The 16638-nt window shown below is 39.1% G+C and overlaps 1 protein-coding gene across 7 annotated transcripts in view; it reads left to right on the top strand.

Moving 5' to 3' along the window:
- The window catches only part of LOC132090970 (E3 ubiquitin-protein ligase TRIM39-like), a 147204-nt gene extending 132100 nt beyond the window's left edge, over window positions 1–15104 (top strand). The window contains exons 1-9 of one of the 7 annotated variants that reach the window (XM_059497758.1): window positions 6998–7102; window positions 7454–7476; window positions 7577–7696; window positions 8978–9531; window positions 9672–9767; window positions 10575–10742; window positions 10837–10957; window positions 14328–14354; window positions 14491–15104. In XM_059497758.1, the coding sequence (XP_059353741.1) occupies window positions 7633–7696; window positions 8978–9531; window positions 9672–9767; window positions 10575–10742; window positions 10837–10957; window positions 14328–14354; window positions 14491–15038 (1578 nt within the window). In that variant the 5' untranslated portion in view covers window positions 6998–7102; window positions 7454–7476; window positions 7577–7632 and the 3' untranslated portion in view covers window positions 15039–15104. Of the gene's footprint in view, window positions 1–6649; window positions 6753–6974; window positions 7103–7453; window positions 7477–7576; window positions 7697–8977; window positions 9532–9671; window positions 9768–10574; window positions 10743–10836; window positions 10958–14327; window positions 14355–14490 lie in introns of those variants that run through there. The other 6 variants (XM_059497761.1, XM_059497757.1, XM_059497759.1 and 3 more) reach the window with 6 other exon arrangements.
- The last annotated feature ends 1534 nt before the right edge of the window (window positions 15105–16638 follow it).

The following is a 16638-nucleotide window of genomic DNA, read 5'->3' as shown; positions in this document are numbered from 1 at the left end:
CCTTCCATCTCCTCCATGGGCCTCGAGACCGGTGGGACGAACAGGTGTAGTTCATCTCCAATCACTCCCCCGGCCTCGCTCCCATGTCCCTCGGCCCCGCCCCACTCGTCACATTTACATTTAATCATTTAGCAGACGCTTTTATCCAAAGCGACTTACAAATGAGAACAATAGAAGCAGTCAGGTCAACAAGAGAACAACAACAGTATACAAGTGCCATGACAAGTCTCAGTTAGTCTAGTATAGAACGCATAGGTAGGGTTTTTTTTTTTTTTTTTTTTTTTTTTTTTTAAAGAAAAGGAAAAGTGCTAGTGTTAGTTGGTTAAGTGCAGGCGAAAAAGATGAATCTTTAGCTGTTTCTTGAAAATGAGTAAAGACTCAGCTGTACGAATTGAGATTGGGAGGTCATTCCACCAGCTGGGCACAGTCCAGGAAAAGGTCCTTGAGAGTGATTTTGAACTTCTTTGGGATGGTACCACAAGGCGTCGATCACTTGCAGAGCGCAAACTTCTGGAGGGCACATAAGATTTAACCAATGAGTTTAGGTAAGTTGGTGCCGTGCCAGTGGTCGTCTTGTAGGCTAGCATCAGTACCTTGAATTTGATGCGAGCAGCTACTGGTAGCCAGTGTAACCTGATGAGGAGCGGAGTAACGTGAGCTTTTTTTGGCTCATTGAAGACAACCCTCGCTGCTGCATTCTGGATCAATTGCAGAGGCTTGACAGTACATGCAGGAAGGCCCGCCAGGAGAGCATTACAATAGTCCAGTCTGGAGAGAACAAGAGCTTGGACAAGAAGTTGGGTTGCTTGCTCTGACAGGAAGGGTCTAATCTTCCTAATGTTGTATAAGGCAAACCTGCAGGACCGGGTAGTTGTAGCAATGTGGTCTGTGAAGCTTAACTGATGATCCATCACAACTCCTAGGTTTCTAGCTGTCCTCGAAGGAGTAATGGTTGATGAGCCCAGCTGTATAGAGAAGTTGTGATGAAGCACTGGGTTAGCTGGAATCACCAGGAGTTCTGTCTTCGTAAGGTTAAGCTGAAGGTGATGGTCATTCATCCAGCTAGAGATGTCACTCAGACAGGCTGAAATGCGAGCAGCTACCGTCGGGTCATCTGGTTGGAATGAGAGGTAGAGTTGGGTGTCATCAGCGTAGCAGTGATAAGAAAAGCCATGCTTCTGAATGACAGATCCTAATGATGTCATGTAGATTGAGAAGAGAAGTGGTCCAATTACTGAGCCTTGAGGAACCCCAGTAGCAAGGTGTCGAGGGTGTCGAGGTGTCTGTTCATATTAATTCCAGCCGCTGGCTCAAACTGCGGTCGATTCAGATTCAGATAGTTGATTCAGATGATTAGGTTAATAGCTTGTTTAGATGAACCTTTTCATGATATGATAATTTTTTTGAGACAGGCGTTTTGGGTTTTCATGAGCTGTATGCCAAAATCATCAGTATTAAAACAATAAAAGACCTGAAATATTTCAGTTGGTGTGCAATGAATCTAAAATATATGAACGTTTAATTTGTATCATTACATTATGGAAAATAATTAACTTTATCACAATATTGCTAATTTGAGAAGGACCTGTATATATATATATATATATATATATATATATATATGTATGTATGTATGTATGTATGTGTGTGTGTGTGTGTGTGTTTATATATTATATAGCGTATTTTAAAGAGTAACTAAACCCTAAACCAACTTTTTTTAGTTAATGATCTATAAGAATGGGGCTTTATTAGTGCTGTTCATTGATTCGAGTAACTTTTTTGACATTTGAGTATAAAGTGTTTTAATTCTACAATATATGGTGTAAAAACGTGTGAGTGCTGCCCTCTTCAGGTTGAACGGTGGCTACAGCAGTTGATTTTGCCAATTGGATGTTGCGGTGGCAAGTGACATAAGCGGTGGCAGGTGATGTAAGCAGTTTCCAGCTCACCACGCCCCTTGGTACGAGCTACCACGCCCTTGGCAGTATAAAACCATCAAAATCACTGTAGTGAGTCAGGAGCTGGAATTGCAAGTATTGGTAATGACCAGGATAGACTATTATAGCATCTATTTAGCTTAGCAATTATATAGTTATTTAGATCTTCAAGTTAGCGTAGATTTATCTGTATTTAGTACAGTGGTCAGGATGGTACGGAGGTGTGTTGCTAGTTGTGACAGCACTGCTGGACTGCATAGTTTACCAGCAGACTTTAAAATTAGGAGCCAGTGGTTGCATGCACTTGGGCTGGAAGACCGCAAGTTCCCGCCTAGAGCTCGAGTGTGCAAACTGCATTTTACACGGGATTGCTTCTCCAACGCAATGGAGGTGGAAATGGGCTTCTCCATACAGCTCGCGCTGAAAAGCGACACGGTGAGGGAGTTAAGACCGCAGTTTGAGCCAGCGGCTGGAATTAATATGAACAGACACCTCGACACCCTCCACTTCAGGTGAAAGTGGGGGAGAAAAGTCATCTAAATCAAATGATCGCTCTGTTGCAAAGCTACTTGCGTCACTACAGTCACTCTCCATTTTAGCGTCTCTGACAGCAGCTGTCAATCAATCCGTCACTGCGAGTCTCAGGATCACGCCGCACTCGCTCAGCCCCGCCCTCGGTTCGTCCCCTCTATCTCCGCTGTGATCTGCCCACTTTTCAGCATTTTTCAAATATTGCAAGTGGGTGGAGTCAGGCTCTGAGCAGGGGTTTAGTTACACTTTAAAAACTAAAAAAAAAAAAAAAAGATCCGCCTGATGGCCTGCAGTGCTGTATCCAAGCAAGTTAACAGAAGGTTGAGTGGGAGGAAAAAGTGTGAAAGAAAAAGATGCACAACCAACTGAGAGAACCGCAGCCTTATGAGAATTGTCAAGCAAAATTGATTCAAGAATTTAAGTGAACTTCACAAGGAATGGACTGAGTGTCACGATACGCACACACAAACAGGTGATCCAAAAGCAGTGTTTATTAGGGTAAATCCAGATTCATAAATCCAGCCAGGCAAAGGTAAAAAAATCCAGGTAATCAGTCCAAAACAAGAAACACGAACATAAACCGGGAACACGAAAAATCAGGGTGACATTACACAAGGACTCCATGACAATGACAGAAACATACAGGGTATATGTAGACAGGTGTGCAAACAATGTTAGTGGGAACAGCTGTGTGCAATGAAGTGATTAGTCCATATAAAAGCTTGTGTGAAATGCAGTACTGAAGTGGGGTGACGATATGGGGAAGTGAGACCTCTAGTGGACACCCAGGGATACACAGACCAGACCCTGTGCCACTGAGGCTGGGGTCAAGGCATCAAGAGCCACCACGCACAGACGTGTCAAGGAATTTGTTGATCCACAGACAACATCAGAGTTGTCTCACCTGGGCTAAGGATAAGAACTGGACTGCTGCTCAGTGGTCCAAAGTCCTCTTTTCAGATGAGAGCAAGTTTTGTATTTCATTTGTAAACCAAGGTCCTAGAGTCTAGAAGAAGAGTGGAGAAGCTCATAGTCCAAGTTGCTTGAAGTCCAGTGTTAAGTTTCCACAGTCTGTGATGATTTGGGGTGCAGTGCTCAGCTCATTTTCACTAATTTTTCAGCAGGATTTGGCACCTGCCCCCAAAAGTTGGTTAAATGACCATGGTGTTGGTGTGCTTGACTGGCCAGCAAACTCACCAGACCTGATCCCCAGAGAGAATCTATGGACTATTGTCAAGAGGAAGATGAGAAACAAGAGACCAGATTAGATGCAGATGAGATGAAGGCCACTGTCAAAGAAACCTGGGCTTAGGGCTGGGAGATATATCTAATGATATAATCATGCGCATCTAGTCAGTAAATATGGTTCCGTGATTACTGCTAAATCGCCATCACCTGCTTTTAAATGGAGCGGTATTTAATAGACAGAGCCGTAGATCACTGACAAGCTACGCAATATTGCGTTCATTATCCCAGATGAATCGCCTTCGATAATTAACGCTATATTGCATAGCTTGTCAGTGATCTACGGCTCTGTCTATTAAATGCCGCTTCAATTATAAGCAGGTGATGGCGATTTACAAGAGCAGTAATCACAGAACCAGATTTGCTGACTAGATGCGTATGATCATGTTGTTAGATATATCTCCCAGGCTCAGCCCTACCTGGGCTTCCCTACCACCTCAGCAGTGCCACAAACTGATCACCTCCATGCCACGATGAATTGAGGCAGTAATTAAAGCAAAAGGAGTCCCTGCCAAGTATTGTTTGAAGTTTAAAATCATTGGTTACCTGTAAGCCAATCACATAATGTTTGTTTATGACGTGTGTTATTATTCAATGGCTCAGCCGCCTCAAACTTCCACTGTTTAACACAGGTATGCTGTGAAAGCTAATCCATCGATGGAGTTTCGCTGCCTCTTTAACATGATCCTACATGAGAGCAACCAAGGGGGAAACAATCACAATTATCACCCTGCTGGACTTTGGCCTCCCCAGTTTCTTGCTTATTATTATTATTTTTTTTTTAATGGATGTCAAAGGAGGAGTCTTCAATAAGCTGAAATATACTTTTTAGAAGAAATTGAAAACCTATTGGCTAATCTTCGACATATTTAAAATTAAGGAAATACTTTTAGTAGTTTACACCGAAAGAAAATGCTGTTTTATAAGAGAAGTCATTGACGGGATTCAACTCCCGTCATCCTCATTCATTCCTATGGGATCCGTGAACAGCGACTGAGTGTCGTATAACTCTGACTAATATTCAGTGACATCAAGGCTATAATGTGATTGTTTATTAAGGCATACTGTACATGATCCAAGCTGACCTTTGCACTTTCACCAGTTTCACAGACCCTCCCATCTCCCGATAAGACAATCTCTGTGAACTCTGCAGGATCGTGGGTCTCAAGGACTGAACTGAATCTCTGGACAATTGCATACTCCCTTCACTAACGGATTTCTGAAGGGCCCTTCATGAAGAGATTCAGCTGTTCAGTTTCGTTGGGAACGTCCCAACAAATGGCATCCCCTTCCCGAAGTGCCCTTCAAGGATGAAAAAAAGCCATTTGTAATTCGTCAAGTATAGGAGGGTCAGGACACCTGGTTTGAAAGAATTGCAGTTCGCATAACACCTGTGAGAAACTGAATGCACATCACACCTCTATTGTGTTTAATCGTCTTCTATGATTGGGGTCTCAGAGACTCCAAACAGCTCAGCAAAAGATTCAAGTACTTTAATCAAATATTAGGCCTAATTATGATAACATACTGCTCTGGGTGTATGCTCACAGTGTGTGTGTGTGTGTTCACTGCTCTGTGTGTGTGCATTTCGGATGGGTTAAATGCAGAGCACAAATTCTGAGTATGGGTCACCATACTTGGCTGAATGTCACGTCACTTTCTTTTTTCACTTTCATACTTGTGATCAGTATGTGAATCCGAACCAGACTACACATGACATTAGTTAATTTAGATGACATCAGATCAGATAGAACTGTATTGATCCCAGATTGATTTCAATCTTGTATGTCACAGACTTCTTAGTCACATGCTAAGTCACATGCTTATTCAAGAACAGTTTTTCTTTACAATTTATTGAAAGCTTCAGTTTCCCATCACTATGATTACTATATACCACAGTATGTATGTTGTACTTTAAGGTATCTTAAAAAAATACCATGGTTATTATGTTCATGGTTGTAATGTTGCAGACAGAGATGTAGAATTTAATCAATGAAACCAAACAGGAAACAAACATGGAGAGCATGAGGAACAGAAGCATTACATCAAACAACTGACATTGAACAAGTGACACACTAGGACTATATATGCTGAGCTAAACCAATCAACTTATGAGTAACTGACAAGGAGATGGGTGGGGTCCAATGAGTGTCCATGACAACAATCACAGGAATCACAGACAGAGATAGTAGTGTCCAAAAACACGGTATTAAACTGGTAGTCACAAAATGGTTGCAGAGGTGATGAAGAACTTAAAGTTCTAGAGCTAAAGTGTGTTCCTGTAGCTCAAGGGGTAGAGCATTGCATTAGCAAGTGCAAGGTTGGGGGTTCGTATCCCAGGGAACACATATTAGGAGAAAATTGTTAGCCTGAATGCACTGGATAAAAGCGACTGCTAAATGCATAAATTTAAAAGTTCTAAAATAAGGGTTAATAATGTCAAGAGATAGATTCAAACATAAGCAGGCAAGTAACACAAAACACCTGGGGCCTGTAGCATGAAGCTGGTTTACCTGGTTAGCAGTTAAGTTTCAGTTTAGTTTGTGCCAAATACAAAAATCTAAGCTCCTATGTAATCATGTTTAAAGCTATTTCTTCTAAAACTTGTTTGTATTGCATATTTGTATATATTTATATTAATATAAAATAAATGCTCAATTCTTAAAACCCAGAGTTGGCGCAAACTTAACTGACACTGACGAACCAGCTAAAGCAGCGTCATGCTACAGGCCCCAGGTGTGAGCGTGTCACATCTGACACAAATAACACTGATAACAGCAGTCATTGAGAGAGAGCGCTAGCCTCTACTGGAGACTACTGGACATAACTGATTCTCATCTACTGTAAATATAGAGAGCACTCAAAATATAGATACCAGTCCCACTGCTGGTCTTTAGCCCTTCTACAGCCCTAGATAAACAAGGAGAGAGCATTTATCTGTGGACACCATCTGAAAACCATTCCCTTTCTGGGGGTTGTCTTGCTGTTGTCTCTTCAGAGCATCTGTTGTCACTTTCATTTGCACTGTATTAAAACCAGGTAAGTGTTACAATAAGAATAGAAAAGAATATCCTTGAGCCTCTGTAAGTTGAGCAGCATTTCTCCTGGAAACTCTTCACAAATGTTGCTAAATAATCTGCTGAAATCTCTTCTTGGTGAGCTGACAGAAACATACAAACAGACACACATTAAGCAACACATCGAATACAGGGATGAATGTAAATGTGTGAATACAGGAGGAGCTCTGACATCACTGTAGTTCAGTGAGAGACTCAGAGAAAGTGACACTAACTTGATCAACAACAATGTGAACATCTGAAACCATCAAACTCTTTAAACAGAATATTGAGATATTCAGATACCCTTGTGAACACATCTGATTCTCACAGGTAAGTGATAGAAATATAAGAGAGATTGTCCTGAACAGGTTTCTAATGACAGTGGTCTGGTTTAGTATGGTTTATGTCAGACTGGAATGAGTTGAACAGAAGCAGGTTTAAGCGTGTCAAATACTCAGATACTTGGTGTTTACTGCACCGAAATTATAACAGAATTGAGTTAAATGTATGTCATTTGTTTGAACATAGTAAAATGTTTATTACAGTTTGTCACGCAACAGGAAGTTAATGAATTATGATCATATAATAAATTTTGTTGAGAGATGAATCTTATTTTTGATAAGGAGATAAATATGTTTGTTGGAAAAAATAGAGCTTGAACTTTGTACTTTCTTTAAACAGCAGGTCATAGTCCAGATTGCTCAGTAAGTTTATGAGTCGCTCACTTTGTTTCAAACGAATGACTGTGTTTCCATCACTATCAATTCTCACATTTTAACCAGTTTAATATAAATATTGGTTTAGCTGATGGTCCAATTTGGTCAAGTCTTTCTTTAAAAGTCTTCAAGAGGGAAAGAACGATGGCAGAATCTTCACTAACAGCAAGAAAAACCAGGAGACGGAGTATCAACAGTTTACCTCCAAGTAAGTCAATTACCCAGAAGAACACTTTGACTTTGATTTTTCTTTTATAATATAGAATATGTACAGTTCATGAATGTAAAGCAGATCAAATAATTTCAGCTTAACAATAATAATTCTTGTACATATATTTCTTTGTTTATTTATTTAGGTGAGTGGTTGGTTATGTAATGAGCTTCACGTTTAGGTTATGATCAGCTTGTCTGGGTTCATTGTAAAATAATAACCAGCTGACTGTACATGATCTCTACATATTTGAGTTTCTTCAGCACTCATTTGCCACGTTTCCACCGAAATTACCCGGAACATTTGTACCAGGAACTTTTTTCCCCAGGAACTTTTTTCCCCCTAGACCTGTTGCTTTCTGCGTTTCCACCGCGGTGTAAAGTACCGGGAAGATTAGGCAAATAGACTGGTGACGTAGGTCTGCGCGCGTTTCTCAATACAAAGTACGCTGATTTTGGACGTGCATCCTCGGCGGTTTAGACTTTGTGCATTCGACTCAGGAGTGTAATGTCCGCGATGACGCAAGTCCGGTAATTCTGCAAACAGCAGCGTTCTTGATAGCTTCAGTTCAGCCATGGCTACTGCAATTTTCCTCTCTGTATATTTACAATAAAACGAAATATGATATCAAATACCACTGCCTCCTTTCGTTTTCAATTAAACATAATGAATGAGCTGCAGAAATGTACTTAGTTCAGGGATATGTGTACAGCCATTACAATTAAACGAAATATTATATAAATTGGCCTTTTTTATTGTCATTTTAACATATAGATAAATTGAATACAGACCAAAGATAACCTGTTAGATATACCCAAAATGAATTATATTTTATGTTTAACCACTAAAGAGAAATCGGAGCCAGCGGCACATATCAGAAGGTCTAGCCGAGGTATACAGTAATATTTTGAAAATGATCCGAATAAATGGTGGTTGAACCCAAACAATGCTGCATGAACTAAACCAATCAGGTTGTTTAGCGCCCAAGTCCCGCCCTCGAAAGTTCCGGCACTTTGAAAAAGTACCACCTCGCCAGCAGGGACTTTCTGAGGGGCATTTTTTTTACCCGGAACATTATTTAGTTCCTGGTTCCTGCGGTGGAAACGCACCGAGTACCAGGCCAAAGTCCCTAGTTCCTGGGTAAAGTTCCTGCGGTGGAAACGCGGCATTGTCTCTTAACACGCTTTACATTCACCAGCTTCATGAGGTGCATCACGGGATTCTTTATAAACAGTATTGAAGGAGTTCATACTAATCCTAAATAATGTCTCTTTCCAGCAATGTCATCCTTCATTAGTTCACTCTCTGAGGAGATTCAGTGCTCTATATGTCTGGACGTGTTCACTGATCCAGTCACGACTCCATGTGGACACAACTTCTGCAAGATCTGTCTGAATAAGTGCTGGGACAACAGCCAGACCTGCAGCTGTCCATACTGTAAAGAAACATTCAAGCAAAGGCCTGATCTCAAGATTAATACCACACTCCGAGAGCTTGTAGATCACTGTAAGAAGAAAAGTCCTGAGAAAACAACTGAAGTTCTGTGTGACTTCTGTGAGGAAAGAAAGCTGAAAGCCCTGAAGTCGTGTCTGGTGTGTCAGAGCTCTTACTGTGAAACTCACCTGGAGCCTCATTTGAGAGTGACACGTTTGAAGAAACACAAACTGATGGATCCTGTGAGTAATCTGGAGGACTATATATGTCAGAAACACGAGAGACCTCTGGATCTGTTCTGTAGAGATGATCAGACGTGTGTGTGTTCAGTCTGCATTGTGACAGACCACAAGAACCACAACACTGTTGCTATAGAAGAGGAGAGTCAAGAGAAGAAGGTAGAAAGTTACTAACAAAGACTCATATCATGAAGATTCACATTTTTAATATCTTCTTTTGAAAAAAAAAACACATAAGTTTCCTCAGAAGTCAGTAAATCTGTGTTATGATAAATGTGTCTGTGTTGTTCTCTCTATAGACTGAACTGATGAAGACACAGAAAGACGTGCAGCTGATGATCCAGAACAGAAACAAGAAGATTGAAGAAATCAAACACTCAGCAGAAGTCAGAAAAGTGAGTTCATTTAATTAAAGTTAAATATGTTCTACATCATTTAGTTGCATCTCTCCCCGACTCCTGATGTACAGAACAGCAGCATCTTCCTGATCAAGAAAGAAAAGCTTTCCTACTGTATACAGTACTAGCAGTAACTTAACAAGATCAACGTTTAGTGACTGATCTGTGAGCAGCAAACACAATAATGAATGATACTAGTCACATACAACTAAACTAAACTAAGCAAAAGGTATACATATGCAATTAAATAGAGATTATAAAAAGAGAGAGAACAAAAAACCTTCCTAACTCTCACACCTATCCTATCAGTAAGGACAGCACAGGGGATAATAATCTTTGAGCAAGATGTAAAAAAAAAAAAACATGCCAGGATCAGGCCTGTAATTCTTTTGTAAAAAAAGAAAAAGTAGAGGTGTACATCAGCTCAGGATATCCCCAAAATAATTGAAATATCCCTTCCATATACTCTTGATAACAATATAAAAAATGTTTGACCAAGGATCATACAAAATTGGATAAAGCTAAATTAAATGTTCCAGTTCCCCCTCTGCCATCCTGCATCCATCACATTGAGGTGATATGGAGGAAAATGTTTGTGTATAGTTTAGTTCTGGAGTAAAGCGGCTGGACAGTATTATCACCTTATAGTACAATAATATCACAACTCTTCTCAACCAAACACATGATTTGAGAATAAATCAGTGCAAACGGTGCAGGAGGAAGTTTATTCTTCTCTTGAGGTATTTTAAATCCCCTTAAAAAACACTAATGTATGAGCAATAATAACACTGATTCTTGAAACAGGGATGTTATACTGAACTGCTGGAGATGATGGAGAAGCAGCAGAAAGCAGCAGAGAAACAGGAGCAACAGCTGATTGAAGAGCTTCAGCAGGAGATCACTGAGCTAAAGATGAGAAACACTGAGCTGGAGCAGCTCTCACACACTGATGATCACCTCCACCTCCTACAGGTCAGTCAACATGATCTCTCTGATCAATCATAATGCAGGATATGACACCATAACACTCCCCGTGCTGAAGAATTTCTCATCTCTTCTGCTGTAGATTCACTCATCCCTGTGCAGCCCTAGAAACACCAGGAACTGGCCTGAGATCAGTATGGAGACTCTGAGGAGAGCTCTGACTCAACTGAAGGACACTGTAGATGAGAAACTCACACTAACTGGTACATCAGCCTGATCTCACGATCAAAACGTACATATTTAGACATAAATTAAAACTGTCCAATACGTATGTGCCTTTACGTATTTACAGTGTCATTTACGTATTATCTGGACGTAATTACAGGTTCGATACGTATCGTAATTTGCGTAAAAACAACCTCAAATACGTACAGATAGAACGTGTTCTCTGACCAGTCAGTTATCCATAGAAATTTGCTCATGAAGCTGCTTTTCAATGCGTATCAGATTACTTTTTTAAATATTTATGTATATTTTCCCTTTTTATAATTTTTTTTTTTGATAAATGTAAGATCCCTATACCTCACCCGAACCTAAACCTACCCATTTCATACAGAATGTTAAAAGAATAAAACATAATAAAACACAATTTTAGTAAAAAATATAACATTAAAACGTTATTTTGAGCCACTAACGTTAATCTTACACCTACCCCTAAACCTACCCATAACCATTTCTTAAAACTACATGACGTTACTGTTATAAATAAACAAATAACAGACAAACAAACATAATGTTAATCATTTATTTTTTGCGGAAAAAATATCAAAAGTGGTACCAAAAGTAGTTCAAATGAGAATGAGTTCCAGTCGCAGTCCTCTCTGGAGGTAATAGTTTTTATAGGGTACAGAGCAGAATTTAATTTATTAATCCGTGAAATTATGAATCTGTCTTCTCTCCGTGAAGGCGCACTGGCGCACTCTATCAACTGAAACACGACATGTCGCAATCTGTGACGAATTATGTGAGAACCAATGAGAGTTCGATATTAGTGCCGTAAACCATCTCGTAACGTTCCTGTGGCGCACTGGCGCTATTTTCAAATTCGAATCATAACGAGCGCGGGCTTTGACTGTGACGGACGCTGTTGCTGAGAATGAAGATGAAGATGAAGATCGATTGATATGGATATGTTCCTTGCAAACATCTGGATTCTAAAGATATGGAGTACAGCAAACAAATAAAATGGATGTGATTAGTAATTTTATGCTGTGCTTTTGTGTATCTATGGTTTGCAGCATGCACAGAAATGTTATTTCCTATTAAGTAGATGAGTAAACTGCTTTCAATAAATTCAATAAAAACATTTATTGATATGACAATTAAATACAACAGATTTAAATCATTAAAGCCACGATTTTAATATTAATACATGGGAATTCATATAAATTCACACTTTACGTTAGATTATTTACGTTTTTTTAGCTGCTAACACGTGAAGGTGACGTCATACCATGTTGCATTATGGGTCCTCCGCCATATTTGCAGGATCGCGCCCTATACCGCTGTATTTGAATTCGTGTGTTGGAGGCTGTGTTTGGATTTTCTGTCGAGATTTTAATAAACGTCGATATGGTTGGTCAGTACTGCTCGATCAAGAACTGCCATAGCCGGTCACGCGATCGTTCAGAGAGGAAACTGAACAACGGAATACGTTTTTTCAGCTTTCCTTCCTGGAAAAAACAACAAGGGAAGCAGGTGGAGGAGCTGACGAAAAGACGCCGGATCGCGTGAGTTGCCGGAATCAGGAGAAAAATTTTTTTTTCCAAAACATCCCTGCATCAGCGAGAGTGTTCGCTGCATTTTCAGTCAGTTGAGTTCTCTGGTCTCTAACTTTGACCTAAGTACAATATTTTCATTTTGTTCTTATTGTCTTAAACGTCGGTGTGTGTTGACTTCCAGAGCAAAGCATAATTTGTGGCTATCAACAGATAATATTCCATTTGCAACAACAATCACAATATCTAAGAAATTGATTTTATTTATATATATATATATATATATATATATATATATATATATATATCACACACTGTCAATAGTTTTATCAAGATCACTTTAAATTAACGTGTTAGCTTTTGTTTATCTTCTGGTCCAGTTTCTACTAACATAATTATGTATGTGTGTGTATATATATATATATATATATATATATGTTAATATATGTGTGTGTGTGTGTGTGTGTGTATATATGTATATGTATGTGTGTTGAAAGCATATGAAGATGTCCATAATTGTCTATAACCTACAAAATTGCTGTATTTACAGGACAAATTTGAAAAAAAAATTCTTTCTTCAGGAAGATATTTTGAAGAATGTCAGTAACCAAACAGTTACCTGGAACCACTGACTTCCATAGCAGGAAAAAAAAATTCTATGGAAGTCAGTGGTTCCAGGTAACTGTTGGTTACTGACATTCTTCAAAATATCTTCCTTTGTGTTCAGCAGAAGAAAGAAATTCATACAGGTTTGAAACAATTTGAGGGTGAGTAAATGATGACAGAATTTTCATTTTAAAGTGAACTATCCCTTTAAGTGCAAATAAACTGAGGGCTGAGGAAACTTCACCATTGGTGTTGATAATAACCCAAGCCTTCAGAGGAACTTCACTAATGCGCTGGGAGTGCATCACCTGTACATAAAGACAGAAATGTTAATCAATGACAGATAAATTAATTATCTGATTAATACAAATTAAATGTAGTTAATTTGTGATTAATAAAAGCAGAACCACTTAAATTATCTTGCTTTTATGCTTACACTGTCAAACTAATTTGTAAATGTAAATTATGTATTTCAATGTAAAAATAACGTAATGTAAATTATTGAATTATAAATATGTATTCATTCATTTCTAATCAACATAATCACGTGTTACAAAAATAAATCTGGGTATTTTGACAATTATAACCAATATATTTTTTTTATTAAATGCAACTGCTCAAACCCACTGCTTATGACTCTTTAAAATAACATAACTTTAGCTGAATATTTAGCATTTTGTTTGTTTTAATAACTTGGCCAAAAACACAAGTGCCATCTTATGAACGTGTTGATTCATTGCACAGAATACAACAGAGAAAGAATCAATTTTACAGAATCATGCGTAGGTATTAAAACATTGTCAGTAAATAGCATATTTATTTTAGCTGGTTTGCCAACCGCCATAAAACTCCGACAGAAGAAGAAGTGCCATCTTACCTTTGCCAGTACGACTACCTCGTTTCAGCCAAACACACCCACAATTAAATGTCATTGCAACGGTTGGCGAAAACGTAAACAGAGATCGTGCCTCTAAACATGGCGCCCACGTCCCATAATGCAACACTGCATGACGTACCTTCACATTCCCTATAAATACGTCTAAGTTGTACGTTTTTATGTGCATGAAAACGTAAGTAAATGTACGTGTGGTAGAACCACATTTAACGTAAAAATACACACGTATTCTCATGAGATCACGTTGGGTACATCATTAAACTTACTGATCAGATAGAAACATGATGATTTAATTTAATTCTTTAAATATAAGCTTAAGATCTGATGATGTTTTCTTGTGATGTGTCTCTACAGAGCTGAAGTGGATGCAGCAGTATGCAGGTACAGTGTGCTGTCTGCACTACACTAGTTTACATTCATACACTCACTGCTTCATTACTGCACTACAATCTGATTCAACACTGGGTTAACTAAAAACATCAGCATCACAGAATATCTGTATTCTCTGTTTTCTCAGTGGATGTGACTCTGGATCCTGATACAGCTCAAACTAATCTCATTCTGTCTGATGATGGAAAACAAGTAAGAAGTGGAGACATTAGACAGAAACTCCCAGACAAACCAGAGAGATTTGATACATGTCCCTGTGTCTTGGGAAAGAAGGGATTCTCCTCAGGGAGATTTTATTTTGAGGTGCAGGTGAAGGGAAAGACTAAATGGGATTTAGGAGTGGCCAGAGAATCCATTAACAGGAAGGGAAAGATCTCAGAAAGTCCCAGTAAAGGATACTGGACTGTGTGGCTGAGGAATGGAGATAAATATGAAGCCTGTGATGATCGTCCTGTCTCTCTGTCTCTGAGAGTGAAGCCGCAGCGGGTCGGTGTGTTTGTGGATTATGAGGAGGGTCTGGTCTCCTTTTATGATGTGAAGTCCAGCTCTCATATCTACTCTTTCACTACTCAGACTTTCAATGAAAAACTCTATCCATATTTTAGCCCATGCAATAATGATGGAGGTAAAAACTCAATCCCACTGATCATCACACCTGTCAGTTATAATAAATGAATTTACTCAGTTATCAAATGCGAGATTAAAATAATGAATTTTATAAATAAAAGTCTGGAAACATTACGTGCTGCTATTTTTTAGCATTTGTTTTTAATTTTTAAGATCTAAATGTTCTAATTACATATTTTTTTTTATGTAAATATATAATGCATGTTCAGTAAATACATTTTGTTCAACTTTTAATAATTATCCATGCCATTTTTCTACTTGACCTGAGAATCAACTTCGTTTCTTTACATTTGGTCGCTGTTTTTCCCGATATATTGTTGTTCCCTATCCAGGGAAAGGCATCATCAGTTGTGTGTGTCGTGTTACTCTCTCTGTGTCCACTGGGGGTCAGTACACACCAGATTCATTTCTCTGTTCATCTGTCACTTTGTTTAAATCTGTTGCATTACAGTTTTCCCAATTGCTAAAACACTAAACCCTATTGTCTGAACCAAATGCTCAGTTGCCTGAACCCACTGATTGAATCAATCACTCTTTTGGCAAAACCATAAGCACTTTTCACCTGTTTAGACACAACTTACCAACACATTTTCATTGTGATGCACCCGTGCTGTATAATGGTGAGCACAGGTGACAAAAGTCAAACACAAATAAAGCACAGATGTCACCATTTGAACACAACAACTCAAAATTGATCACACTTGTGGCTAATGATGTGAGGGAACATATACAGTGAACCAGTTCAGAGAGCACTGGTTTGTGAGGCTCTACAATGGATAGAAATCTGAGAGGAAGAGTTCGTGTGAGAGGAGGTCGAGGTGGTCGAGGTGGTCAGCGAAGACAAAGAACAGTAATATCTGATGAATTCAGAGCTACTGTGCTTGACCATGTTCTTGTCCATGGTATGAGCATATGGGAGGCTGGACAAAGGGCACAACCAAACATCAGTAGATTCACGGTGTTCACCATAATCCGAAGATTTAGAGAACAGGTAATTACATTTTTTGACATTATAGAACAGTATGTAAATGTTGACAGCAATTACTGTATGACATACTATATATTGTACCACAGTGTACTGTAAGTAAATATGTTTCAGTACATCACTGTACCAATATACTGTAATATTGTAATGGAGGGTTGGTCCGTTTGTAGGCCTAGTATTCCATGTAAACTTTTTGTAACTCCATGTTCTCTTTTTGTAGAATTGAAAGACTGTCACATGGGGGTGGGAGGACAGGTGTGTTCTCCCCACACCAAGAGACCCTAATTGTTGATATGGTCCGTGAGAACAATGCCATTAAACTGAGTGAAATTCAGCAGAAGATCATTGAGCACCATGTACATTTTGAGGGTATCAACAGTGTCAGCCTCTCTGCTGTTGATCGTGTCCTCAATCGCAGCAGACTGCGCATGAAACAGCTGTACAGAGTACCCTTTGCCAGGGGTTTTTTCCCCCGTTGCTTGGCCAGACAAAATGTGGCCTGTGATGTGGATGAAGTGCTGTGGCCTGACCCAGTAAGGAGACATGATGCTGTGGCTGAGTAATGCACTTGTTTGTATATTTTTGTACTTTATTTTTACATGGGGTTACTGTACACAAGTGGCAAACGCATAAGATTTCTGTTTTGTCTTTTTGTACAAGTGC

The sequence above is a fragment of the Carassius carassius genome, chromosome 17, assembly GCF_963082965.1.
Source record: "Carassius carassius chromosome 17, fCarCar2.1, whole genome shotgun sequence".
Taxonomy (NCBI): Eukaryota; Metazoa; Chordata; class Actinopteri; order Cypriniformes; family Cyprinidae; genus Carassius; species Carassius carassius.
Note: the sequence above shows the minus strand (reverse complement) of the source record. Positions and strands in the feature narration are given on the sequence as shown.